The sequence below is a fragment of the Gopherus flavomarginatus genome, chromosome 5, assembly GCF_025201925.1.
Source record: "Gopherus flavomarginatus isolate rGopFla2 chromosome 5, rGopFla2.mat.asm, whole genome shotgun sequence".
In the NCBI taxonomy this organism is placed as follows: domain Eukaryota; kingdom Metazoa; phylum Chordata; order Testudines; family Testudinidae; genus Gopherus; species Gopherus flavomarginatus.
In genome coordinates, this window is record NC_066621.1 from 6264038 (window position 1) to 6291848 (window position 27811).

The 27811-nt window shown below is 57.3% G+C and overlaps 1 protein-coding gene across 2 annotated transcripts in view; it reads right to left on the reverse strand.

The window, feature by feature from the left end:
• Window positions 1-1540: 1540 nt before the first annotated feature.
• RAB15 (RAB15, member RAS oncogene family) overlaps window positions 1541-27811 on the reverse strand; it is a 35573-nt gene continuing 9302 nt past the window's right edge. Inside the window, exons 2-8 of one of the 2 annotated variants that reach the window (XM_050956920.1) lie at window positions 22331-22391; window positions 20984-21044; window positions 19927-20004; window positions 17722-17811; window positions 17375-17440; window positions 3590-3919; window positions 1541-2124 (exon numbers count right to left, since the gene is read on the reverse strand). In XM_050956920.1, coding sequence (XP_050812877.1) covers window positions 1774-2124; window positions 3590-3919; window positions 17375-17440; window positions 17722-17811; window positions 19927-20004; window positions 20984-21044; window positions 22331-22391 — 1037 coding nt within the window. In that variant the 3' untranslated portion in view covers window positions 1541-1773. Of the gene's footprint in view, window positions 2125-3589; window positions 3920-10984; window positions 14178-17374; window positions 17441-17721; window positions 17812-19926; window positions 20005-20983; window positions 21045-22330; window positions 22392-27811 lie in introns of those variants that run through there. The other variant, XM_050956921.1, reaches the window with a different exon arrangement.

Consider the following 27811-nt stretch of genomic DNA (forward strand, 5'->3'; position numbering starts at 1 on the left):
CAGGGACACAAGTTGAGCTGCCTTAGCTGGGGCCAGGAGCCACCCAGGCCCCTGAATTGGGCAGGGAATCTGCCCCTGAGGCTCTTTGTAGCCTGAGGTGGCATCGCTGTGTCGGTCACGCCCGGGGCGGCTCCCTCCCAGCAATGGGCTCAGGCTCTCGGCGGCCTCGGGCAGCATCAGTCCCACTCGGGGCGTGTCTCTGAGGCTCTGCACACCCAGTGGGGCTGGGGCTGTAATTCTGCCTTGACCCGCAGCAAGGAACAAATCCCTGGCCTGGGGCGGGCGAAGGGGGCCCAGCAATAGGCTCATTCTGACGGGCAGTTCCAGCCATCCCAGAGCAGGCCAGATGGGCCCCACAGGTGGCAGAGCCGCTCACTGATACCCCCGTGAGGGCTTGTGGCATGGGGAAGCAGCTCCTCTTGATGCTCCTGGAAAGCAGGTCCTCAGCTGTCGATGTGGGGAGTGCCCTACCAGATAGGAGGCTGGCAGAGGAATGAAAGCCTATGGGAGGGGGTAACTTCCTGGTCTCTTCCAGTGCGGGGGAGGAGAAGGCAGACACACTTCCCCTCACAGAGGCTGAGCTCCCCACCCCCAGCTACTTGTCAGGGGGCTTCCTGAATTGAGGCACAGTGCCCCACCTGGCCTGATGCTTTGCAGAGGGGCTGGGTTTGCTGTCGGGGATGCCTCCCCCCGCACAGCTGGGACTGCTCCAGGGCATGGCAGAGGGACTGGTTGCCATGAGGCATTGCAGAGGGGCATGTTGCCATGGGGCACAGCCCCCAGCTGGGCTTTTCCCTGGGCATTGCAGAGGGGCAGGTTACCATGGGTCATGGCCCCAGCTGGGTTGCTCCCGGAGCATTGCAGAGGGGTTGGTTGCTGTGGGGCACAGCCCCTGGACGGGCTTTTCCCTGGGCATTGCAGAGGGGCAGGTTACTATGGGGCATGGCCCCCAGCTAGGTTGCTCCCAGAACATTGCAGAGGGGTGGGTTGCTGTGGGGCATGGCCCCCAGCTGGGCTGTTCCCAGGGCATTGCAGAGGGGCAGGTTGCAGTGGGGTACGGCCCCAGCTGGGCTGAGATCTTTGATGTCTCTGGGCCTCTGCTCACAAAGAGCTGTGAACTCGCTTTGCCACAAGGGCACCTGCCCTCGCAGCCATTTTAATGGGTGAGGCCCCTTTAGGCAGGAGGAATATTGGCATGCCCTGCCAGCCCTGGTGACGGGCAGCCCTCTGCCCAGCTCGCTGCCTTGGGCACCCACCACTCTGTGCCGGGCTCCCTCCAGCACAGCCCCCATGGGCATTCAAGCTCTGCCAGTCTCCCCCCACAATCCGCCACCCCTGCTGCAGCAAGGGATCAGGGCCCTCTGCCAACACAGTGGAGGCTGGCACAAGACCCAGGGCTGAAGTGCCCTTGCTGTCTCCACACCACCTGGGAAGGCTGGGCCTCCCTGCTCTGGCCAGTGGGAGGCAGCTGACTCTGTTGTCCTAGCACCAGGCTTTGCATTTGGGGGGGGCAGGGGTACAAAATACACCAAGACTCAGCTCTTTTCAGGCCTGTTTATTAGACCAGGCGGTGCCCGGTGCCCAGAGGGCCAAGCGTTCAGTGCCTTTACCCCCTTCGGGCCCCCTTCCCATGCAGTTTAGAAAGGGGCCGTCACCTGGTAAAGCGCTGATGCTGGCCGCAGCGGGCTGAGACTTAGGGGGTGGCTGCCGCTCCAATGGCCACTGTGCCCCTCCAGCAGGGGGCGCTGCATCCGGACTCCCATTCCTGCCCCCCTATTTGGCTAGCTTGAGGAGACGCTGGATGTCGGGCTCGACGGCAATGGTCTGGAACTTGGGGCTGTAGCGTTTGAAGGGCTCCCCCTCGGGCCCCACCAGGAACTTCTCGAAGTTCCAGGAGAGGTCGCTGCGCCGCACCGGGCTCCACACGACGAACTTGGGGTCGTTCATGATGGCAGAGGGCTCGTCGGCTGGGGTGGGCAGGTGGGCCTTCAGGTAGGTGAAGACGGGGTGCACGTCCTGCCCGTTCACCTGGCATTTCTGGAAGAGGGTGAAGTTGGGCTCGAAGCCGGCCCCGGGCCGCACGTACTTCAGGCTTTTGAGGATCTCCTCATTGGTGCTGTTCTCCTGCCGGGGAGAGGACAGGGCGTGTCGGGCCGCAGAGCAATGGCATCCAGGGATGGACTGGAGCCCAGCCCTGTCCCCCGCCTCCCGCTGCTTCTTAGTGACTCATGGATGGTCCCAGCCCCCAGCACACTGGCCCAGCCTGTTCTGCCACTCCCTCATTTATTTGCCTTCCCTCAAGCACACTGTGAAGAATTCAGGGTGTGACTGAGGTTCCCTCCCCCCCGCCCATTATGTCCTGAGCTGCATAGACCCCCACTGAGATCGGGGTGGGGGCATTGTCCTGGCACTGCTTTGACCCTGGCGGAGATCACCTCCTCCCCCTCGTGCCAAGTGCTGCACAGACCCAGAGCGAGCGCTAGTCCCTGCCCCAGGGAGCCCACAGTCTGAATAGACAAAACAGGCAAAGGGGAAACTGAGGCACAGGGCAGGGAAGTGACTTGCCGAAGGTCACCCAGTAGAGCTGTGGCAGGGCTGGGAAGAGAACCCAGGCATCCTGTATCACTGTTCATTGACCTCCCTGCTGGGCCACCATGTGAGAGCAGGGGAAACGTCCTGACCAGCAGCTAGATTGTACAGTCCCAGCAAAGAACCCTGTCCTGGCCCCTGGAAGGGACCCAGCCACCCTGCTCCATCTCTAGCTGCTCTCACACTGGTCTGGTTGTGGGGGCAGCCTGGGCCCTGCCCGTCAGGCTGCAGCCAGGTGAGATACTCGCACGCTGGGGCCCGTCTCTGCCACCTGTACGGTGGAGCTGCTCCAATGCCCGCCTCTGGGCAGTGCTCAGGCTGCCACTGAGGGGTCACCAAAGAGGCTTTACATGGGCAGGAGGACACCTTGCCAGGAAAGCAGGAGACAGGCTGGGAAGAGGGAGCCCAGCCTGGGGCAAGAGCATGCAAAACACATGCTGCATTCAGTACAGACCCACCTGGGCCGTTGGGTCTTACAGGTGCTGCTGAGGCCAGCATCGGCTAGTTCACTCATACCTGCCTGTGCCATGCAGGGTGGCACTGGCAGCAGAATCAAAGGGCAGGGTGCTCCCGCCCCACACCCTGGTACAAGGCAGAGCGTCACCAGTGTAAGCAACAGGGCGGTGGGCAGCCGATCCCTTGGGTCACTGCCTGGCTTTGGAACTGATCTCGGCTGGACTGGGGGCACTGGTCCCATGTCCCCGTGCTGCTGCATGGCCATCCCAAGGGGGTGATCCCCCCTCCCCCCGCAATTCCTACCCCAGCGGTCACTCTGACCCTATCCCACATGCCCAGGCGAGACGCCATAGGAGGAACTGGGGCCGCACACGTCTCTTGTTCCCAGCCCCTAGCTGGTGGGAGCTCTCCAAGCACCGAGCCAGCACCCGCTGCATGCTCAGCACGCTGGAGGGGGATGATCCTGCAGGGCCTGCAACCTCCAGGGCTCTTTGGTGAGGCAGAGGACATGGGGTGTGGGGGTTTGCGTGCAGGTGCCACATACCTGGTAGCCAAACTGGTTGCAAGGGAAGCCCAGCACGACCAGCCGCTGCGGGTACCGGGCCTGCAGCTGGTTGAGCTGGGTGTAATCCCGCACTGTGGTGGCTCAGAGGGATGCCACGTTCTCAATCAAAACCACCCGGCCCCGGAAGTTGTTGAAATCCACCTTCTCCCCGTGGATGTTGGTGGCGCTCAGGTCGTAGAAGGACTTGGCGATGTGAGCCATGGCTGCAGCTGCACAGTGAGCCTCGCCTGCTTGCAGGCGCTGGCTTAAGGCTCGCCCCGTGCCCCACGTGATGGGCGGCTCCAACGGTCTCTCCGTTCTTGGCACCTCCTGGAAGAAAGCAGAGCGCTCCCCTGTCAGTGAGCCAGCTTTTTCTGGCCGCAGAGCAAAGCAGCAGGTCAGGCCTGCACAGGTCTCGTTGCAAAGCAGCCAGCACAGGAAGGAAATTCAGGCCAACCTGATACTCCGGCTAGTTCTCAGTAATTCAAGTTGGTCAGCTCCTATAGCAGAGACATTGCACTGGGGGGATGCAACTGAGAGGGAAGAATCAGACAGTGACTGGTAGGATGTGCCTTCCACTGACCCCTAGACATCCCAAGATCAGGGCCCTGTTGGGCCAGGTGCTGCGCAGACACACAGGGAGAGACAGGACCTGCCCCAGCTGAGAGCAGGGCCCTGTTGTGCCAGGTGCTGCACAGACACAGTGAGAGACAGGTCCTGCCCCAGCTGAGAGCAGGGCCCAGTGGGGCCAGGTGCTGCACAGACACACAGCGAGTGACAGGCCCTGCCCCAGCTGAGATCAGGGCCCTGATGTGCCAGGTGCTGCACAGACACACATAGCAGGAAACAGATCCTGCTTTGGCTGAGATCAGGGCCCCATTGGGCTGGGCACTGCACAGACACACAATGAGTGACAGGCCCGTTTCAGCATCCTTAGCCACAAGTGTTCAAAAATCAGGAGATTTGTTTAAAACTTCATGAGATTTAAACCGTAACAAGCCAACCTTTTGGTTTCCTTTTCTTTTTCCTTCTTCTATCTGAGTATGTGGAAAATTTTCTGACACTGGTTTTCCATCAGAAAAAGTAAATCTGACAAAATGAAAACATTCTGCGGTAACGTCGATTTCAGTGAATTGACAAAGCATTTTTGACTTGCTCAGAATGGGACCTTTCACTTTTTCATTTTGCAATGACTGCACTTTAGAATTTGGTTTATTGGTATTTTTAATTTAATTTGATGTTATAACAGAATAACTAAACCCTATTGTAATATAAAATACATAAAGAAACTTTAAAAAATACCTTTAGAAGATGTCAGCATGGGGGCTGGGCCTGACTGGCGCTGCTGCCTTAGGAGAAGAATGTTCAGGAATCTCCCCCAGCCGCTGACACCGGGTCAACGAGCCTGAGCCAATGCCCAAATTTCCCTCTTCCCAGGGCTTGACTTTGCTGATAACACTCAATCGAGGGCACAACAGCTAAGCTCTGCTGCCCGTGGCGTTGTCCTACAGACCTGCCCTGGCTCACTGGTTCAATGCCAGCCCAACCCTAACAGACATGGACAAGGGAAAGAGAAAAGGCACCTTGAGTTTGGTATGCACCTTCCTGCTCTCAGGCCAGGCCAGGCCAGGCAGGGTGGAAGGGGGTGGCCTGCAAAGGCTTCGGGGAGGAAGGAAAGCTGGCCTGGGCCTCAGGACACCTGGGTTCTAGGCCCGACTGTGCCACTGACCTACTGGGTGACCTTGGCTAAGTCACTTAATCCACCTGGTGCCTCTCTCGTGAAATGGGGCTTCTCCTTAGAATATCAGGGTTGGAAGGGACCTCAGGAGGTTATCTAGTCCAACCCCCTGCTCAAAGCAGGACCAATCCCCAACTAAATCATCCCAGCCAGGGCTTTGTCAAGCCTAACCTTAAAAACCTCTAAGGAAGGAGATTCCACCACCTCCCTAGGTAACCCATTCCAGTGCTTCACCACCCTCCTAGGGGGCACAAGGGTAACTCTGTGACCGGGGGTGATGCACTCAGATACCATGTGAACAGGGGCCTGGCAAGGCAGTGAATAGCTGGGACGTGTGCCGGGCTTGCATCAAGATGAGGTATTCAGAGGGCCTTAAATGACAGATGGGAGCTGCTGCACACTGGAAACTCAGCTGGTGTCCGTGCAATGAGCTGCCCAAAGCCCAGCTGGGGGCGGGGCAGGGGGCCACTCAGACAGGGTAGAGGGGTTGACTTTAAATCTCACCCAGGACAATTTGATTCCAATGGCCACAGGGGAAAAAGGAAGTCTGAGTGTAAATGTACACATTCCACTGAGATGTGCTCACTCTGGCTGGGTGAGGCAGAGCTCCCCAGGGAAAACAGACTGTATGTTCCTGGGCTATAGCAGTGAGCATATGTAATGCTTTTCATCTGTCACTCTCAAAGCAGGGCAGTATCATTACCCCCAGGGGGAAACTAAGGCTCGAGGCGGGGTCTTACCCAGCAGGCCAGTGACAAAGCTGGGGTTAGAACCCAGGGCTCCTGGGGCCCAGTCCAGTGTTCTAGCTACTCACTACGCTGCCTCCTAGCGGTAAACAGAGCCCCATCCCCAACCCTCTTTTGTTAATAATCCTCTTGGGGGCAGGGGTGGCCCCATGCTTACCAGAGCCCCAGTCGTGTGTGTGTGTATCCCTCCATCCAGGCTGGCTGGGCTCGGCACCCACAGCAGGTTCTGAGGCTGGCCGGCATCTCACCGCCCTGGGAACAGTACCCGGCAGGCACGGCCCGGGCCCTTGAGGGGTTTTCAAGGCAGCAGCTCTCAGAGGCACCTGAGCAGGCTCCTTCCCACAGTGGATCAGTTAGCTGCAGGCAGCGCCCATAGGAAATAGCTGGGTAGGAAATTGGTGGCGGCAGGGCAAGGCAGGGCCTGCAACTCTAGGCAGCTCCATCCTGCCACCTCCAGGCCTCAGTTTCCCCTCCACCCACTATCTATGGAGGCTGTGAGCTCTTAGGGGCAGAGCCTGTCTCTCACTGGGTGTCGGCGCACGGCCCCACTCCCAGTATTGATGTGCTCCTGGAACAGTAGTGGGGGTATTTATGGTAAATGGGGCAGGATGTAATCGTTTATAACAGGGCTCCCCACCTCCTAGCGTCTTCTGGACTCCTCCAGCTGTGTGGCACAGTCGCAGAGAGCCCGGCCACCCCAGTGTGGGGCCATTACTGGGCACTTGGCCCATCTACCGTGGGCTTCATGCAGTCCCCTTGCTGCCCCCAGCCCAGCAGTATGCAGATGGCACAGCCTCATGACAGAAGGCAGAGATTAGATTATACTAGACAGCATGGGAGCTGGGCATGCCCCCCTGGCACGCTCCTCTCCATGCCCCTCTCCTCAGCCCCTTATCAAGTATCCATGCGTCCAACTTCTTCTAGCACCAGGGCTCAGATGGGGGGGAAAGAGCTGGGGGCCCTTCCCAGAGCCACCCACCCACTGAGCCAGTTGACATTAGCCAATGCAGCTGATCAAAATGTGAGCGGGTTTCCTCGAGGCTCTCCCTGTGGGGCTGGAATAGGGCCACGTTCAGCTGACTGGGGAGGGCATATAACCCTTCTGCCAGGTGATGTTGGCAGCAACAGGACAGGGTCAGTATCTAGGGGTTCCTCTTCACAATACAAAACAGAACCAGCTCAAATCACACCCCCTGATCTGGGAAAACTTAACAGGGGCCTTTGCCTCAGTTTCCCACCTCCTGGTGTGAAAGTCCAAACAAACATCCCTTTAACACACCGCTCCCTTCTAAATCTGCATCACCTCATGCACCCCAAACAACACCCCCCTCACTGCTACCACCACCTCTGCAACGGGCTCACTGCCGCTGCAAGCTCTGCTGCGGTCAGCCCTGCTGCTGCTGACGCTGCTCGCTGCTCCTTCCACGATGCCGTGTTCCAAGATCCCCCAGCTCTCGGTGATTTCACTGGCTAGCCAGGAATCTCTGCGCTGCTGCCCTGTCATCGCCTTTCCCTGCAACGCCGCCCCCACACCTTGACTAAGCCAGAGCCCCTACACTTACTCATCAGGAATTTCAGCTGTACCCATCACTGCACAGAAACAAGGACTCTCACTCGAGCCCAATCAGCTCTGTCTTTAAGCACTGGAGAGGGGAGGGTCAAATAGCAGCTCTGGGTTATGTCTACACTACAGTGGAACACCTGGGGTGGGTTTGTGCCAGTTGACTCTGGCTAAGTGGGTGCAGTGTAGCATTTGGGTTTGGGGTGGGGTCCGTGCTCTGGGACCTCACAAAGCAGCAAGATCTCCAGCCATCCGCTCTACACTTCAATTAAACATCCCCTTAGCCTGAACCAGCTGTCACAGGCCAGCCCCAGGTATTTATCAGCCCTGTAGAGACACCGTAAAGCTCAACCCAGAATGCAAACAGCCAAGCAGAAACACCACAGCCCACACACTCATTGTCAATGGCACTTGGTATCCTTATTGCTGGTTCGCGAGCGAGGTTCAGATGAGGGTGACACCCTCCCCCCCCCATCAGGTGATGCTAGACACAGTTCTGCTGTCCCTTACTCATGCACTAAGGACAGCCACTTTTTGTTAGCCCTGTGCTCAATAAAGTGATTTATAACCCCACGCAGCTCTGCCCACTGACCACCTAGGCAGAGTGGGTGTGTCTGTGCAAATCCCCCCCGCCCCCCGGGGTAGCTGGATGTCAGAGGAGAACTCAGCCTCACTCTGAGCAACTAACTAGTGACCGGGAGAGACATTCGCAGTCCTCACAGCACTGGGTGGGTGAAGTTCACCCCCCTCGGCAGATAGATGGGACAGCTCAGACCTCTCCAACCTGCAGGGCTGAGTAGAGGAGGGAGGTTTTTCTTGCAACCACTTCCGCTGGAGCCTGATTTAAACAAACAAGCTGAGATCTTGGAGCCGGAGCCAGCAGCGTGAGAGAAATGCTGGGCTGGCATGTGGCCAGGGACTGGCTAGGCCTGGCCCAGTTTCCTCTGTTGCCCCAGCTCCTCACCTGTCCCAGTGCTGTCATGCCAGGCTTGCCTCCTGCCTCAGCTTCTGCTGCCACGGGTGACAACACCCCTGTGGGAGGCTCATGTGGTACCAGTCCCCCCACACACACACACTGCCAGGAGCGGGCTCTGCTCCTGTTGCCAAGGCAGATGGTCCAGCAAAGGGGTTTTCTTTCTCTAAGAGCCAGACTAGAATGGGCTAGGGCTGTTCAGGGGAGCTGCAGCTCACGGCCAGTCGGGGAAGGACAGCTGGGTGAGCCAAGGTGGCAGCAGGACGCCTCTGTGGGCGCCCAGGGAGGTGTACAAGGAGCTCAGCTCATTTCCTGCAAGTGGACGTCAGTGCATCTGCTCTCAGTGGGGCCAGTGCCCGGAGATCTGTCCCGCTGTCAGCGCCGGTGCTGGGGAACCACAAACCCTGCTGCAGCAGCTGCAGGTGGTGCCTACGCCTGGCTCCCGGGTGCTCTCACATACACGCTGTAGGAGACCCAGGTTCAAGGCTTGCTTGGGAGCCAAAATTCCAGCTCAGGCCTCAGTTTCAGCACAAGCGACTGTCCCTGGGTGGGTCTTCAGCCCATCTGACACCGCACCCTCAAGGAAATGGAACACTCCAGGGTGCCTGCCCCACCCCCTCAAAAGGGAACACCCCCCAGGTGCTCAGCCCCTCCCGCCCCAGAAGAAAGCAGCTGGAATTACTGACAGTGGGATCCAATTGCTAGCACACGGGGCCCTCGTGCAGCTGCCTGGAACCAGAGCCGCCCCTGGGGCAGCAGAGAAACCAGAGCCCAGGCTGATGAGGGTTTGACATCCAGCTTTTATCTTTTCCTGGCTGCTGCCCGTGCCCACAGACAGCTGCCCCAAGCCAGTGCAGTCAGAGAACAGTGCCAGACTGTGGTTACCATCTGTAGCATCCAAGCCCAGCCTCAGTCCTGCCCGGCTTTGCCCTGGCTGTAGGGGAGGGAGGTGTACATAACATAAACATAACATAACATAAGAACGGCTGTACCAGGTCAGACCAAAGGTCCATCTAGCCCAGTATCTGTCTACCGACAGTGGCCAATGCCAGGTGCCCCAGAGGGAGTGAACCTAACAGGCAATGATCGAGTGATCTCTCTCCTGCCATCCATCTCCATCCTCTGACAAACAGAGGCTAGGGACACCATTCCTTACTCATCCTGGCTAATAGCCATTTATGGACTTCACCACCATGAATTTATCCAGTTCCCTTTTAAACACTGTTATAGTCCTGGCCTTCACAACCTCCTCAGGTAAGGAGTTCCACAAGTTGACTGTGCGCTGTGTGAAGAAGAACTTCCTTTTATTTGTTTTAAACCTGCTGCCCGTTAGTTTCATTTGGTGGCCCCTAGTTCTTGTATTATGGGAATAAGTAAATAACGTTTCCTTATCCACTTTCTCCACATCACTCAAGATTTTATACACCTCTATCATATCCCTCCTTAGTCTCCTCTTTTCCAAGCTGAAGAGGCCTAGCCGCCTTAATCTTTCCTCATATGGGACCCTCTCCAAACCCCTAATCATTTTAGTTGCCCTTTTCTGAACCTTTTCTAGTGCCAGTATATCTTTTTTGAGGTGAGGAGACCACATCTGTACGCAGTATTCAAGATGTGGGCGTACCATGGATTTATATAAGGACAATAATATATTCTCAGTCTTATTCTCTATCCCCTTTTTAATGATTCCTAACATCCTGTTTGCTTTTTTGACCATCTCTGCACACTACGTGGACATCTTCAGAGAACTGTCCACGATGACTCCAAGATCTTTTTCCTGACTCGTTGTAGCTAAATTAGCCCCCATCATATTGTATGTATAGTTGGGGTTATTTTTTCCAATGTGCATTACTTTACGTTTATCCACATTAAATTTCATTTGCCGTCTTGTTGCCCAATCACTTAGTTTTGTGAGATCTTTTTGAAGTTCTTCACAATCTGAGGGAAAGGCTCTTAGCCTGCTCCAGGCCAGACTCCTGTCAGCATTCCCAACCCCCTGCGCTGCTCTGCTGGGCGAATCTGGCCAGTGAGAACAAACAGCTCCCAGCTACTGCAAAACCATGGCAGCTCCGTCCCCCCACCCTCCCTGTCCATCTGCCAGCTGGGCACAGGTTGCCAAGGTACAGCTCACTGCACCAACTCACAGGTCAGCTGCTGTGCTCCAGGGCACCCCAGGACCAGGACAGATATGCATAGCAGGCCTGCATTGCCCACCCAGCTCGAGAGAGCAGGTGGTGCCAGCGAGACGCAGCAGCAATATCTGACCATCCATGCGCCCACCTGGGCCAGACCCTCAAACTCACTGCAGTCCCATTCTGCCTCTCAGAGCCCTGTCTCCAGGTGGCGAGATCCCAGAGAGAAGGAACGAGGCAGCCCCCTCACCGGTTTGAAATCACCTTTATTTTGTAAACATTTGTGTCTAAAATAATGAACTCCAGGAATAGGTGACACGAGGCCCCCCCGGGAGGGCAGAGGGCGCTGCGGGCGGAATGGACACACACAGCCGAGGACTCACGGGGGGCAGCTTTGTGTTTTCAAACAGGACCTCAGGACGGGATGAGCAGACAGTCGCTGCTGGAGACAAAGAGGCAAAGATCCATGGCTAACCGAGGCAGGCAGGACGCCTGGCTCATGTACCAGAGGAAGCCTGGTCCACTAGCAATGGAGGAGTTGGGGCCAGGAGCTGGGAGCATTTCTCTAGGAAACTGACCGCCCATAGGGCAATCTTACCACCACCTGGCATCCGGGAACTCAGGGCGCTCTGCACCGAGCCAGCTTTGCAACCATTGCCTCTCGGTCCAGCACCAGCAACAGGACCTCCCCAGGCAGTGCCTAAGAGAAGCAGGCCCGCCGCCCCACAGAGCCAAGGCTTCCTGCGGGGGGCAGTCAGGGCTGCCTTCGCGGACACGTGGAGCCCCCCAGAAGCCATGCAGCAAGGGGAGGCTGAGCGGGAGTCTAACGACCTCCGGCAGCAGCAGTTCCTAGCTTGGTTCAGAGCGCAGCATCTGCACCTTGGGGCTGAGTGTGGAAATACACGGGCGGATTCCTAGAGCCCTGCTGCACGGGGTGAGCCCAGCAGGAAGGAAGGATCGGATGGGTGCCTCTCCCCCTCCCACAGCAGCACGATCTGCCCCCATCCACTGCCCATTGGCAGGGGCACCGAGAGCCTTCGCCCGCAGCGTTCTCCTCTTTGCAGCGCTCCACGAGTCCCTGCTTCCCCCTTGTTGCAGACAAGGGCTCCGGGGCATCTCACCAGCAGTGAGGGTCCCAGGGAGGGGCGTGAGAGCTGAGCCGATCGCATCCCAGCCCTCTGGCTTCAGCGCCTGCTTTCCTGCAGGGCTCCTGAGCCTGCACTGCTGCTGCCCCATGTCCCTGCTGGGTTTGAAGGTGAGCGCCCCCTTGTGGTGGGACAATAGGCAGCGCTCTCCCGGGGCCTGCCCTTCCCAGCGCCACAGACGACCAGGGATGGTGGGGGAGGGCCATAGCCAAGGCCCCTGATTAGCCCAGCAGGGCACGTGGAAGACACTCAGTCCTGCCCATACATCTGACACCACCTTCGGTGTAGCGGGTAACCGCCAGCACTGGCACAGAAAGGGTTAATACTTGCAAAGTGAGACCCCACCCCACCCCCATCTCTCCTGAGGCTCCCACCATCCCCTGCTCCTCGGACACCAGAAGGGGAAGGGGTGGAAAATGAAGAGCACGAATTAACATATCCTGGGGGGCGGAGGGGGCGCAAACCCATTTCCCAGCTGGTTAAGTGGTGTCTGCCGGCTCCGAAGAGCCTCCCAAGAAATGGACAGAGGGGCAGAGCGCAAAGCAAGGAGGGTCCATCTGCCAGCCGGGCCCTGGCTGGCAAGGAGCAGCGCCAGCAGGGATATGCCTCACAGCTCAGCTCCCAGTGGCATGGACAGGGCAGCCCCCGTTTCACAGCCCTGCGTGTAAATGCAGGTCACCCTGGAAGCTCCTGGACATGGGCTGGGAACTGGACTCAGAACCATGCAGTGCAGACTGGACTGGAGACATTCTCACACCCCCTGGCTGGGCCAGGCCCAGTCCCACAGGGGAAGATGGCGGATCAGCCCCGAGAGCCTGAGAAGGTGCCAAGTGCAGCAGGCCTCTGGCAGGAGCCAGGAACAGCAGGGGTCGAGCCAGCACTGGTTCTAGATCCCTGCCATGTTCCGGATGGCCAGTGGGGCGGGCAAGAAACAGGTGGCAGACAGCTCCTCCGGGATCCAGCCAACTGGATCCGTGGCCTGAGTGACTCATGACGTGACTCTCCTCGGCCAGTCCAGCGCGGAGGAAGGCCGTGGCGTACGTCCTCCCAAGGGGTTCACCTCTTCCCGGGCCTGTGGGGGACACGGCCGAACCAACCTCCGGAGATTGTTAGCCCCCCTGGCCAGACGTGAGCAGACTGGCTGCCCCCACGGTCTGGCATCTGGCTGCCTCCCAGAGAAGCCAAGGGACATCTTCCAGTAGCCGCCAGAGCTCTTGAGATCTCCGGGCAGCACAGCAGTGACCCCATTAGGGCCCAGGATGGCCTCTGAGCCTGTGCTGGCACTAAGCAGCCTCGGGGAGCCCAGCAGCCAGCCGCAAGGCCCCTACCCCCAGCATGGGCACCCAGAGGAGTGGCCTCATTTGCAGAGGCACTGGCCAGCCGCAGCTCCCGCCAAGAGCTGGAAGGGATCAGCCCCTTGGGACGACCACCCACTTCTCTGGGACTCCCGGAGTCCTGTCTGAGCACCAGACTGCAGGCAGCCGAGCGGGTGGGGAGAGTTTAGCTGAGGTTATTGGTCCCAGGCAGCCCCAGCACCACCCACCGCACGGACAGGTGTCTGCGGCAGCACTGCTCCCAGCTGGGAGCCTTCAGGGCCGGTGGCTCTGGGGACACTGGCAGAAGGAGGCCGAGTGTTTGAGACAGCCAGAGCCACATGTCCACAAAGCCCCTCTATGAAGCCACATTCGTGGATGCCCCACCTGCAGAAGGGCACGTTGGCAGTGGAAGTTTCTCTGCTCAGGTTACTGTGGGCCAGGCCCGGCACTGCCTGCCCAACTGTCCCGGCTGCCTCACTCATTGCAGCGAAGTGGAGTCCTTGTGAGCACAAGGAAGCAATCCCTGGATAGCACAGCCAGAGCTGAAGTCCAGCCGACGCCTGTGGGTGCCCCTAGGAAGGCTGCACGCGAGACTGATCCTGCTCCGGTTGTGGGAAGTGGGGGACCACAAATGCACCAGGATGGGCAGAGTGACACCGGGACATCTGGCACACACAGCACGTCGGGAGGAACCTACGGAGCACGGCAGACCCAGGGGACAGCAAAGGACACACACCGGGGAGCCCGAGCAGAGTCCAGCAGCACAGGGAGCGGAGCAGGCCGGCGGCAGGGTAGGGGGACCCGGGCAGCAGAGAGGCCCTTCAGCACCAGCAGGCTTTGGGGGAGTTCTCTGCCCCCTCGGGTTTGCACTCCTCCTCCTCCAGCTCAGCCAAGTTCAGTTCGTCCACCGCATACGAGCGCAGCCCATCCAGCTCCTTCCTGTGAGCCTGCAGGACCAGCTCCGTCAGCCGGGTGAAGGACTGCGGGAGAGAGCCCAGCGTTAGGCACCCTGGCAAGGCTGGCAGCACCCCCCACCTGCCCTCCTCCAGCCCATGCTGCTGTAAGGTGCCAGCCAGTAAGGCAGCAGGCACCTGGGGGATTCAGATGCTGGTCTCCCCGTCTTCCCTCAGGGAATCCCTCCCTCCCCATTGTCTGTCAAGCCCTCCAGCTGGCTCTTGGTGCTGTTGTGATGCAAACAAGGAGAGTTCCTGACATTCACCATTTTGTTCTCCTTTCATCCCACTCTTCCTAGCTAGACCTCCCTTCCTGCCCCTCCACATCCAGGCTCTGACCAGGGAACGCTGGCAGAACTCACTCCATGCTATCTACAGGGTGAGTCATAAGACAGCTCAGAGGCCTGGAAAACAAGGCAATACCCTGACTTATCAATGATTCCATCACTGGTTGGTGAACGCGGGAGCGAAGCAGTCGATGACCCGGCCAAAGCTGAAAGATCAGGAACTCAAGTTGGACTGACAGTTGAGGACATTGACGCCCTATCAAGGGAAACATTGGCTGAAATTAATGGTCAAAAGATGACAGATCTGCTGACTGATATCAGAACATCTCGGAAAATCACATCCTCGACCATGAGATTGTGGACAGGAATGAAAATCAAGAGAGATGAGACCATGATATATCCACTTTGCAAGAAGCGTCGGGAGCAGACTTTAATACTTGCCCATGCTTTGGAATGTAGTATAAACTCTAGCAAGCCAAGCGTAACAGTATAATACAAGGCAGGCCAAAAAAGACTTTGAAGAGCAATTAGCAAAAGACACAAAAACTAACAGTAAATTGTTTTTAAGTACATCAGCAGCAGGAAGCCTGACAAACAGTCAGTGTAGCCACTGGACGATCGAGGTGCTAAAGGAGCACTCGAGGAAGACAAGATTATTGTGGAGAAGTTAAATGAATTCTTTGCATTGGTCTTCATGGCTCAGGATGTGAGGGAGATTCCCACACCTGATCCATTCTTTTTAGGTGACAAATCTGAGAAACCATCCCAGCCTGAGGTGTCATTAGAGGAAGTTTTGGAATAAAATGATAAACTAACCAGTAATGAGTCATCAGAACCAGATGGCATTCACCCAAGAGTTCTGAAGAAACTCAGATATGAAATTGGAGAACTACTAAGTGTGGTATGTAACCTATCACTTAAATCAGCCTCTGTACCAGATGATTGGAAGATAGTTAATGTAACAGCGATTTTTAAAAAGGCCTACAGACGCAATCCCAGCAATTACAGATTGGTAAGCCTAACCTCAGTATCAGACAATTTGTTTGAAACTCTAGAAAAGAACAAAATTATCAGACACAGAGATGAACACGATTTGTTGGAGAAGAGTCAACATGGCTTTTGTAAAGGAAAATCACGCCTCACCAATCTATTAGGGTTCTTTGAGGGAGGCAACAAGCATGTGGACAAGGGGGATCCAGTGGATATAGTGTACTTGGACTTTCAGAAAGCCTTTGTTTGACAAGGTTCCTCACCAAAGGATCTTAAGCAAAGTAAGCAGTCATGGGATAAGAGGGAAGGTCCTCTCATGGATCAGTAACTGATTAAAAGATAGGAAGCAAAGGGTAGGAATAAATGGTCATTTTCAGAATGGAGAGAGGTAAAAAGTGGGGTTCCCCAAGGACTCGTACTGGGACCTGTGCTGTTCAACGTATTCATAAATGATCTAGTAAAGGGAGTAAACAAGGAGGTGGCAAAGTTTGCAGATGATACAAAAATACTCAACAAAGAGTCCTGTGGCACCTTATAGACTAACAGACGTATTGGAGCATGAGCTTGCGTGGGTGAACCTCCACTTCGTTGAATGCATACTCAAGATGCAATCCTCAAGATAGTTAAGTTCAAAGCCGATTATGAAGAGTTACAAAAGGATCTCACAAAACTGGGTTACTGGGCAACAAAACTGCAGATGAAATTTGATGTTGATAAATGCAAAGTAATGCACATTGGAAAACAGAATCCCAACGATACATACACAATGATGGATGTAAATTAGCTGTTACCGCTCGAGAAAGACCTTGGAGTCATTGTCTAAAAATAATCCGCCCAATGCGCAGCAGCAGTCAAAAGAGTTAGCAATGATAGGAACCATTAGGAAAGGGATAGATGATAAGACAGACAATATCATAATGTCACTGTATAAATCCATGGTACGCCCACACCTGCAATACTGCATGCGGTTCTGGTCGCCCCATCTCAAAAACACGTATTAGAAATGGAAACAGTGCAGAGAAGGGCAACAAAAATGATTAGGAGTATGGAGCAGCTTCTGTAGGAGGAGAGATTGAAAAGACGGGCTGTTCAGCTTAGAAAAGAGACGACTAAGGGGGGATATGACAGAGGCCTATCAAATCATGAGTGGGATGGAGAAAGTGAATAAGGAAGCATTATTTACTCCTTCACAGAACACATGAAGAACCAGAGGCACCCAATGAAATGAGTAGACAGCAGGTTTAAAACAAACAAAAGGAAGTTCTTCTTCACACAACGCACAGCCAGCCTGTGGAACTCATTGCCCAGGGATGTTGTCAAGGCCAAAAGTGTAACCGGGTTCAAAAAAGAACGAGATAAGTTCATGGAAGTTATGTCCATCAATGGCTTTTAGCCAAGATGGTCTGGGATGCAACTGCATGCTCTGGGCGTTCCTAAACCTCTGACTGCCAGATGCTGGGACTGGATGACTGGGGGTGGATCACTCGATAATTGCTCCGTCCTTTTCATTCCCTCTGAAGCACCAGGCACCAGCCACTGTTGGAAGACAGGACACTGGGTGCAACGGACCATTGGTCTGACACAGGATGGCCGTTCTGATGTTCTCATTGTAAGGAAAGTGAGGCTATTTGGGGCTGGACATCTTGGATCAAGCTGTTACCAAGGCCCTTGTACACGTTGACAAATTCATTCCAGATTCCTGGCCTGAGATAACAATCGTGGAACAAGACAACAATAACTCTGGGAGAAGAGCCGGTTTCTGACCCAGGCCAAAGCAGAACTCCTGGGAGACTGGTGGGGCCGGTTGAGTGATCAGCTCGAAATCCAGTCTGGAGAGAGCAGGTGAAGCCACCGGCTCTGGGTTCTTTTTCAAGGTTTGCCCGTCTGATAGCAAGGAAAGGAGCCTGTCCCCCACCCTCCCATCTCAGAACACTGCTGGGTTCTCACCTCCTTAATGTTGAAGTTGGTGCAGGCACTTGTTTCGTAGAAGTCCATCCCGTACTCTTTAGCCAGCTGCAAGGCAAGAGAGTCCCTCAGACCATCACCGAGCGGGGCACTGATTGCCAATCTCAGCACAGTGGAGACAAGTCCACCCTCCCCCTCCAGACACGCACGCTCACTCCTGAGTGCTGGGAGCACGCGGGCAGCTGGAGGCCGACCAGGGGGTAGGGTGGGGCCGGGAAGACAGAGTACGTGGGGCGTGGCCCCCACAAAGAGCAAGGGCATGGGCACCAGGGGGCATGGGCACCCGTTGAGGGGAGCAGGACATGCTCTGCGGTGTGAGGCCCGCTCACCTGCAGGCCTTGTTCCCTGCCCACTTGTCTCTTCTGCTCCTCGTCCGCTTTGTTCCCGATGAGGATCTTCTGGACACCGTCTGGCGCATACTGGGCGGGGAGGGAAGACTTGTTAGCCCATCCCAGCATGCACTGGGGCACTGCCCAGTGCCCCTGCTTCCCTCCAGCCCCGCCGCACCGCAGGGACCGACCCCAGGCTCCTAGCATGCACTGGGGCACTGTCCAGCCCTCCATAGCTCCGCCACACAACCCCAGGGTTCCCAGCGTGCACTGGGGCACTGTCCAGCCCTCCCATAGCTCTGCCACACAACCCCAGGGTTCCCAGCATGCACTGGGGCACTGTCCAGCCCTCCATAGCTCCGCCACACAACCCCAGGGCTCCCAGCACGCACTGGGGCACTGTCCAGCCCTCCATAGCTCCGCCACACAACCCCAGGGTTCCCAGCATGCACTGGGGCACTGTCCAGCCCTCCATAGCTCCGCCACACAACCCCAGGGCTCCCAGCACGCACTGGGGCACTGTCCAGCCCTCCATAGCTCCGCCACACAACTCCAGGGCTCCCAGCACGCACTGGGGCACTGTCCAGCCCTCCCATAGCTCCGCCACACAACCCCAGGGCTCCCAGCATGCACTGGGGCACTGTCCAGCCCTCCATAGCTCCGCCACACAACCCCAGGGCTCCCAGCATGCACTGCGGCACTGCCTGGCCCCCCTCCTGAAACTCCACGGCACAAGCAATGACCCTGGGGCTCCCAGAATGCACTGGGGCACTGCCTACCACCCCCCCAGCACCGCCACACCACAGAGAACAACCCCAGGGCTTCCAGCCACCCCCTGCCATCCCCAACCCCAGCGCAGGGACTGACCCCAGGCTCCCAGCATGCACTGGGGCACTGCCCAGTGCCCCTGCCTCCCTCCAGCCCCACCGCACCGCAGGGACCGACCCCAGGCTCCCAGCAGCGACAGGCCAAGATGCCCAGGAGCAACAGGTGACCGTGGGGCCCAGCTAAGATCCCTTGAAGGGGCCGGACCCAGAGGGCGGCGTTCAGCACCTTCCGACAGCTGAGCCCTTCCAAGGGGTTTCCACTGGACACTCAGGATCACCCGTTGCTCACGATGGCTTGGACATGGTGGCTCAACCCCCAGTAGCATATGCTGGGAGCGACGCCCACACGGCAGGGCACAGGCTGGGCAGCAGGCCTGCCCCGAGCCCCTGGCCTGCTGCAGGGAGGGCATTTCAAGGGGTCAGGTCTTCTATAAACAGCCCTGGCTGCTGCAGGGGGACCTGTTCTGGATGCCCTGTGGCTGAGTTACTGCCCTGGGGCTACTGGCACAGCACAGGTGCCCTGCACCCGATCCCCAGGGGGACTGCCTAAGCTGTTCCCACTGAGTGACGAGGCAGCCACTCTACATGACCCATTGCCACAGGCCCCACAGTTCCCATAGGGCTGAATTGTACCCTGCACCCACGTCCAGCCACATGTGCCCTGCTGCTCGCTGCTCTCACAAGCCTGCCTTGCACGTCGGTTGCAACCCACGGCATGGGCCACATGCCATCGGCAATCTGTGCTGCATGCTGCCCACTCCCCGCCCCTGCACATCCACTGCACTCACTGGCAGAGCCTCCTGCTGCCCATCCCCCCTGCTGCAGGCTATCGCCAACCCACTCCATGCACTGGCAGAGCCCCGTGCCCCTGCTGCCCACTCACTGCCAGTGGAGATCCACTCCACGCACTGGCAGAGCCCCGTGCCCCTGCTGCCCACTCACTGCCAGTGCAGATCCACTCCACGCACTTGCAGAGCCCCGTGCCCCTGCTGCCCACTCACTGCCAGTGCAGATCCATTCCACGCACTGGCAGAGCCCCATGCCCCTGCTGCCCCCTCCCCCCGCTGCAGACCTGTTCACTGCCCCAGAGGTCAGGGTCCCTTCCAGCAGAGCCTGCTTGGCAGCCAGACTCCAGCTGTTAGTTTCCCAGAGGCTCGACAGTCTGTTCGCTCCAAGCTTATTCCGAACTCCGTCACTGCCCCGCTGGGGGCCTTGTCATGTCTCGCTGCTCAGGGCTCAGCCCCCAGCACAGGCTGCCTGCTCAGTCTGGACCCATCCAGACCAGGACACTGCCTCAGGCAGCAGGGACCCCCTCCCCACATGCGCTCAGGAGCCAGAGGCCACCAGGGAAGACAAGTGGCTCTGAGCCAACTCCTACCTCGTCCACGTCGCTGGCCCATTTCATGATGTGCTGGTAGGAGCGCTCGCTGCTGATGTCGTAGACCAAGAATATCCCCTGCAATGAGACCCAGTGCACAGGGGATGGGGTGGGGGAGCAGAGGACAGTCTTACCCACAGTGCCCTGGGGCAGAGAAGAGGCCAGCCTCCCTCATACCACATGGTCCTATGCACCTGCCCTCCGGGAGGCACCAGGGGGAGGGCAGGGACCCCCAGTCCCCAGGAGGCACCAGAGCGTGGGCAGGGACCCCTGGTTCCTGGGAGGCACTGGGGCGTGGGCAGGGACCCCCAGTTCCCAGGAGGCACTGGGATGTGGGCAGGGACCCCTGGTGTCTGGCCCTCCGGGAGGCACCGGGGGCCGGGTCAGCTGAGCACACCAGTCTAACCTACCTCCACCATCCCAGTGACAAGCCCAGGTTGCCTCCTAGGACAGGCCACAGTTAGCCTTAAGGGAACCCAATGTGGCCTAGGGATAGGGTCTGGGACTCTGGACACCTGGGTTCCATCCCCAGCTCTGCCAGCATCCTGCTGGGTGACCATGGGGGGATCCCTTCCCCATCCCTGCACCTCAGTGTCTCCTCCCACCCTTTGTCTATTGAGCTCTTTGGGGCGCTTCTGGTTCGGAGGGGTGGGGAGCATCCTGCCCTAGCCCCATCAGTCTAGCTCTGGGAGCAGAAACCTTGAAGGACAGTGATTCTCACAAGCCCGCTCTCGGTGGCACCCTGAGAACCCCATGTGCACAATGCCATTTGCCCACCCGACTACCCAGCCTCTCCCTCGGTCTCTGGCAGAGCAGATCTTGCCCTCGGCTCCTTGGGCAGTAAAAGGCGGGAGCCCAAACACTGGCCTGGAATGGCACCAGAGGGACAGCAGGAATCTGCCAGGTCGCGTGACCCACTGAGCAGCAGGTCTTACAGGTTCCACTCTGTGCCAGGCCCACAAGGGACGGAGTAGGATCCAGCCCCTGTTACGGGGCCTAGAGAGACGTGTGCTGCCTACCCCCAGTATCGCCCTCATATTCAGGGCAGCGCCATTACCTGGGCTCGTCTGTAGTACTGCTTCGTTATCGTCTGGTACCGCTCCTGGCCTGCCGTGTCCCTGCAGCACAGCAGAGGTCATGTCAGTTGTGGGCGTTCCCTGGGCACCATGACCCCCGACGGGGATACCGCACCTCCTACTGCCGCAGGGCGGGAGCAAGAGCCACAGAGCAAACAGCACCGGGGCTGGGGGAGCAGCTGCAAACCCACGGTGGGCACACGCTGTGGGGCAAGTGACTTATGGGGCATCAGTGGGAGCTGGTCATTGGTGCCAAATGGAGCCAGAGGGTCTCAGATGGGCACACACAGCAGGGCTCATCCCAGACACCCCAAACACACACACTCTCCACCTTCGATGGCAGAGGATGCCCCTATCTGAGCGCTCTGTCACGGTGCCATTAGCTGCTGTGTCACCTGGCTACCCAGCAGGGGGGTGGGCAGTGCCAGGATGGACACGGGACAGCTGTGGCCACTGCCACCTCTGCCAGGGAGCACTGCAGCCAGCAGCTCCCATCTCTGGCTCTGTCCTTCACCGGCCCCTCTCTGTGAACTGGCAGGGCCTGTCGGCAGGAGTGTGGGGAGGCCTGAGACTCCAGCACTCTACAGAGACAGCCCAGAGAGTGCCCTGGGACCGGATTGCTGCCCTCCAGCTGGCTGGTACGCTGGGGCCTGCAGCTCAGAGCTAGGCCCTTTAAAGCGGCTGCATGGGCACTGCAGGCTGAGGCCAATGGCCCACCCAGTTTTGCAGCCTGCTTCCAGCACTGGCCAGCAGCGGGAGGGTGTGCGGCCCATGGACAAGCATGCAGCAGCCGGTCTGTGGCGGTGGTTTTCCTAGCCCCAGCTGTAGCAGTCCATCTGCGGCCCTCACGGCCCAAATGAGAGACTTCTGCCTACGGTGGCACCTTCAGTCCCAGAGCAGTTCACACGCTACATACACAACATCCATCACCACTGCAATGCTGCCACCTCTGCGGAGGGACATGGCAGCTGACGAACTGAGCACAGCGTCACTACAGGAGAGCCTAGGGTGGGAAGCGAACTGGAATGCCGCAACTGATGGAGACTGGGCAGTGGGATTTAGGGAGACACACCCGCAATGGAATTGGGCCAGGAATCCCAGACCAACGTGCCTGCCCTTGCAGAGATTGCCAGGGTGTCTTTAACCACCCCAGGGGCACTGGGAGAGAAGAGCACCCCCTACTGCCTGCCACCCCTCGCTGCAGCAGCCGCATGTTCTGTAGAGGTCTTGGCCCAGCAGGATCTCAGCTGGTGAGCTTCAGCAGGGTCCCGGCCCTGGATCATGCACCCTTGCCCAACACCCCTCCGGCCCTCAGCTTCAGCACTCACCAGATCTGTATTCGCACTTTGATACCATCCACTTCTATGGTCTTCATCTTGAAGTCGACTCCTGGGGAGAGGGGCGAGAAGAGAGGCCTTCTGGGGAGCTGCCTTGCTGCTAGCAAGCACTTTGCAGGAGCCGTGGCACAGGGACGTGTCCCAGCCAATTGGCAGCCACGCCCTCTCGGCACGTGGGTGTGACATGGAGAGCAGAGACTTCCATTGGCCTACGCGTCCCATGTCACTCGGGCTGTGCTAGACTAGAGACTGAATTGGGAAGCTCTACCCAGCCTCTCGCCCCTCCTACCCCGTGCATTCACCTACCCAGGGCACTGACGGCTTGAAAGGTGCCTTGGTGTAACTGGAGTCAGTGGGAGCCACACCTGCTGGATACAGGCCAGTGTCTCCTCTCCGGCTCATGGCCAGTCCGGGCTACCAGGGTGAGGGCCAGGGCATGGACAGGAGAGTGGACCAGGTTCTGCTCAGCTCCAGCAGCGCATTCCCCTTGGGAGCAGCATGTGCAGTGGTTAGAGGAGGGCAGGGGGATGCAGGTCTTGTGACGCCCTGGACTTGAGCTCACTCCTTGCCCAGCCTCTTCCCCACTTCCCACGGGTCCCCATGCCCCTGGGCCATACAATCCCACAATTCCCTCTGGCATCTGTGCACCCCGCATCGCCAGGACTCCAACCCCAAGCGCCCGCAGCCCCCCAGGATCTGTTGGACTTCAGCCAGGAGTTCACAAATCACCCCCCACTATTGGGAGACCTGAATGGGCGTTAGAGGATTCTGGGATGCGGGTGGGACAGGCTCCAGTGCACTGCATGCTGGCTTTGTGCTGCAGAGGGGCAGCTGTCTGGGTAAGCCAGGGCCCCGGCCTCAGCCCGGCTGCTCTCCACACTAGGCGACAGCAGGTCGGCGTTCTGGAGACGCTGGCACAGGCAGGCTTAGAGCACTTCTTCACAGGGCCCACCTGCCGCACGGACCCTTCCCTGGGCTTTGAGTTTGCAGCTCTCCATAAACGGGCTGCAGGAATTCAGCGATGGAGGGGAGCATCACCTACTCAACTCGGCCAGCCCCCGGCTCTCTGAAGTTAGCATTCCAAGCAAGGCTAGTCGATGAGGCATGGTCCTGGCCACGCGCGTCTCCTCAGCACTTCCAAGCCCACTTATTCAGAGAGGGAGAGGGGCTCAGGTCGGTCTCTCTGTGGTGGTTGTACAGTGCCCACCACAACGGGGGTCCAACAGTAACAACCACCTCTGACATTGTGCTGAAAGCATCATGCTGACATTGGTTGTGCGAAGGGGGCCATGCCCAGCTCAGAAATGAGCTACCTGCTCCCAGCAGCGGCTCTCCACAAAGCTGCTTCGCGAGAGGGGATTGTGGAGAATCACCTCTGTGCTCGGGGTGATGTCTATTGGGAATCCCCCAGCCAGATCAGCTCAGGTTTTCCAGAAAACCCCTTTACCTCAGCTCCAGATCTGACCCGCCAATTACAAAGCAGATAGGAGCCTCGGGATTTTAAAGTGGACGCGACATTAGGCTTATAACAAACCCTGCTGCAAGTTTTGCAGCAGATAGCGTGGCCACACAACCCATTAAAACCAGAATACTTCAAAAGACATTAAGGGTGCAGAGTCAAGCTCTCAAGAGGCAGAAATTGCCCAGACCACCTCAGCCGTGTCCCTTTCTCCATAAGCAGCATTATGACACACACACAAGCACACACTTGTTTCTGTCCGAGTTTGAACCCAGAACTTTCACCTCCGCAGCACAAGCGACTAATGTCTGTGCTAAAAAAGTAGCAGGTTTCCCCCACCTGTGCTAACTGGTGGCTATGCAGACTTATCTCTGTGGGCCAGCCACCAGCACGTCACGCAACTCCTGCTTTGCCAGTGGGCTACACACAGCAGTGGCATATTGGGAATCAAAATGCCTTTTTTCTGGGCTAGCAGTGGGGCCTAGTGATCAGAGCCTAACAGCATAGCCAAGCACATAGGTTTGGCAGGTGCTTTCTGAGAGGCAGTGCAGCTGAGACTCTGGTCCTATTTCCAGTTTTGCCAGAAGTGACCTTATGCAAACATTAAGTCACCTGGAAGACATGGGAGGATGCGATTTGCCTGCCTCTGAAAGTTGGGATATGAAGCCTACTAATGATAGCTGTGAAATGCACAGGGCAGCAGAAGAGGGGCTCAAACTCATGACGTCCTCGCTCAGAGTCCAGTGGCACTTCTCTAGGCTAGAGGGTATGTTGATGCAGGAGACAGGCAGGCCGGCTGGCTGGCCCAGGCAGCTCATACAGGTTTGGGAGCGTGCTCCATGCAGCTGGGGTAGGCAGAGTGTTAAGGGCAAGCACAAGCTCTCCTGTGTGCAAGTGGCAGTTCCCACGGCTCAGCGCCAGGGCCAGATCTGGACAGAGTGTCACAGAGAAGGCAAAGAGCCCCTCTAATCCCAGAACTCTAAAAGGTTTCGGGTCCCGGCTCCAAACCCGGGAGGCGCTAAAACCAGGAAGAGTTGGGAAATAATTTAGACACCAGCCACGCCCCCTCTTCCTTCCTAGCTTTGTTCTCAGGTAAGGCTGCACCCTTCGTGCTAAGACTTTCCAGTAAAATCCAGCCTGCAGCGCACACCTAGCCTTGGCAGCTTTGCAAAGCGTTAAGCAACTCGTTACCCTCTGTCTTCATGGGAAGTGCTGGGCACCACTGCCCGGGCAGCTAGGAAACCAGACACGTCAGTGTCTGTACGTGTTACATTCACAGCACACACAGAGAAGTTAGAGCCTCTTGCTGAAACGTAACATGACCGTATTCCGTAGACTCCCGAACGGTAATGCACAGAGCCGCCCACAATGCAGGCTGCTCCCTAGAGCAGAGCAGCCCATCTGCCTCACCTGGACTAGCCTAGCTTCTTCCAGGCTGAGGCTGACCCACTTAGCCGATAAGCAGGACCAGGAAACACCCCAACTCCTAAAGCGATAGCTTGCACTTCTAACCCCGTCCTCGACACACCACAGTTTGGAAACAAAATAAACTGATCAACAGGTTATTTGTTCTGTTGGAAATTCCGTGTCTTTAGTTCCCTCTGGGGTTGTTTCCCTCCACACACCCCTTAAATATAACCACATTTGCAAATGCACATTTCCGTTGCTTTTTGCTGTGAGACACCATAGCTGCCGAGCCCAGCTGCCTTCCCCATAAATCACAGCTCAACATCTCAAGAGCTCCTCGGGAAGCCAAAAATAGCCCCAGCCACTGTTTCTGATCACAATAGCTTCGTCATGTCTCATCCATCACCCTCCCAAGACATGCAGATGATGGACCTGCAATAGCCAGCCTATGTTATGTACTTGTGGAGCAGGGAACCCGTGCTCTGCGCAGTCACCTGGAACGGTATGCAGGGTGCCTCCCATGCCCGGTACCAGGACACCGGCCTGCTGAATAAGCTGATAGCTTTCTAGAGAGCAAGGCCAGAAGGGCCCATTCTATCTAGTCTGACCCGAGATGCTCACCCAGGGATCCCTGGACTCCTGGCTGAGCCAGAGCCCAAAGATCAATGCAGCAAGGCAGCCTCTGAGTGGGATGCTGCCAGTTAGCTTAGGCCCAACATTCAGAAGCTTAAAGGGACTTTTACAAACCCTAGTAGAATGATTCCTCTGCTTTGTTTGAGTTCAGTGAAGGTGGAAATCCACCCCGAGGCCTCATCAACACAAATCGTACCCAGCTGAATTAGTTCAATCAGAGTTAACCCAGGTGTGGATGCTTAGAATCAGCTGACATCGATCTCATTTGGAATTTACCCGGGGAAGCTAGAATATAGGCCAAGCTAAGTGTTGGGCAGGAAACTTTGGTCCACGCACTTTGGTGCCCTACGAATCCGCACTGCACGGCTGCCCAGAGGTTTGTGCGAGCGGCATCCCGTTCGCTGCAGCCCAACAGAGTCCACTGCAGCCCAGCCCAGAAACAGGGTTGCAACTGGCCACACCTCACCTGGGGCTGCGGCAGGCAGAGCAGACCCAGCTGTGTTGTGCCATGTAGCTAGAGACTGCAGCAGTGGAGTGTTTTTTGCAGCTTGGGTTTCAAGTAAGCCCCTATGATTCATGCTCGCTGCTGCGGCAGGACTGCCCCTGCCCAGAGGCCTGGGGTCCTTCCAGAGCTAGTTTGTATGCTTGTCTAAGCCTGGTAGGAAGTTAAGAGCCCTCCAGCCACTCACAGGGGTACACACGATGGCCCTATGAGCAGAGATCCATACCCACGATACAATATTTGACAATCATAGAATGTCAGGGTTGGAGGGACCTCAGGAGGTCATCTAGTCCAACCCCCTGATCAAAGTAGGACCAATCCCCAGACAGATCTTTGCCCCAGATCCCTAAAATGGCCCCCTCAAGGATTGAACTCACAACCCTGGGTTTAGCAGGCCAATGCTCAAACCACCATTCAGTGTTGCGTTGGATTCTCCATCACCAACAGTGTTTAAAGCAAGACTGGATGGTTTTCTCACAGCTCTGCGTTAGGAATGATCTGGGGGCAGGTCTCTGGCCTGGGTTACACAGGAGGTCAGAGAAGATCATCACACTGGTCCCTTCTGGCTTTGGACTCTAGGAATTTCTTATGAGCTGCCTGCCTGGCAGAACAGACAGCTCCACTTCTCAGGCCAGCGGGACTGGCTGCCACCACGGCAAAGCCCATCTGTGCAGGAGACAGAGCATCCTCTGGGGCCGGTCCCAGCCTGGGGATGAAACTGCCTCAGGAACAAAGCTCTGTCCCAGCCTTCCCCACCCCTGCTCCAAGGGCCAGGCACACTTCTAGGAACCATATCTTCTAACATAAACACAAGTCTCGTTTGAAAAACCTGACCAAAACAAGCCACTCCCTGCACTCTCTTCTCCCTGGGCAGGGTGGGGAAGAGGAGAGAACCACTGGCACATGACAGAGGGTAGTCATATTGACTCAGATAGGAGGGTGATAAGCACAGCATAAGAGCTTATCTAAAACAGACAGCAAGGGAGTGCCAGATGTCTCCATGAGCCAAGCTCATACCAGGAGCAACAGCACAGGGCCTCTCTGATCAGCGTGAGCCTGGGCCCAGGTCTCTCACGTCTCCTCTGTCCATTTCAGGACGGGTTCCTGGGGAAGCAAGGGGCGATTCCTGCCATTCACCAGTGGGACACCCATCCCATAGCCCATTGCTGTCTCCAGTCCAGCCATTCCAGGGACCTGACCATTCACAAGGCCTCACTTCTCAAGCCAGCCCGCTTGGTTAGCAGGACCCATCGCTCTAGGGAATTCCATGTCATACATCTGACTCCTCTGAGCTATGCTCACAGAGATGGTGCCACCAGACCCCCGGCCATCTCTCTTCAGCTGGAGAAGGCATTTCCCAGCGGACTAGCTACACCACCCACCTTGCCAGGTCTCCTTCTTCAACCCCAGAGGGGCTAAGCAGCACGGCGCCAGGCGGCGACACTACCAGGCACAGCCCCCCTCAGTGGCA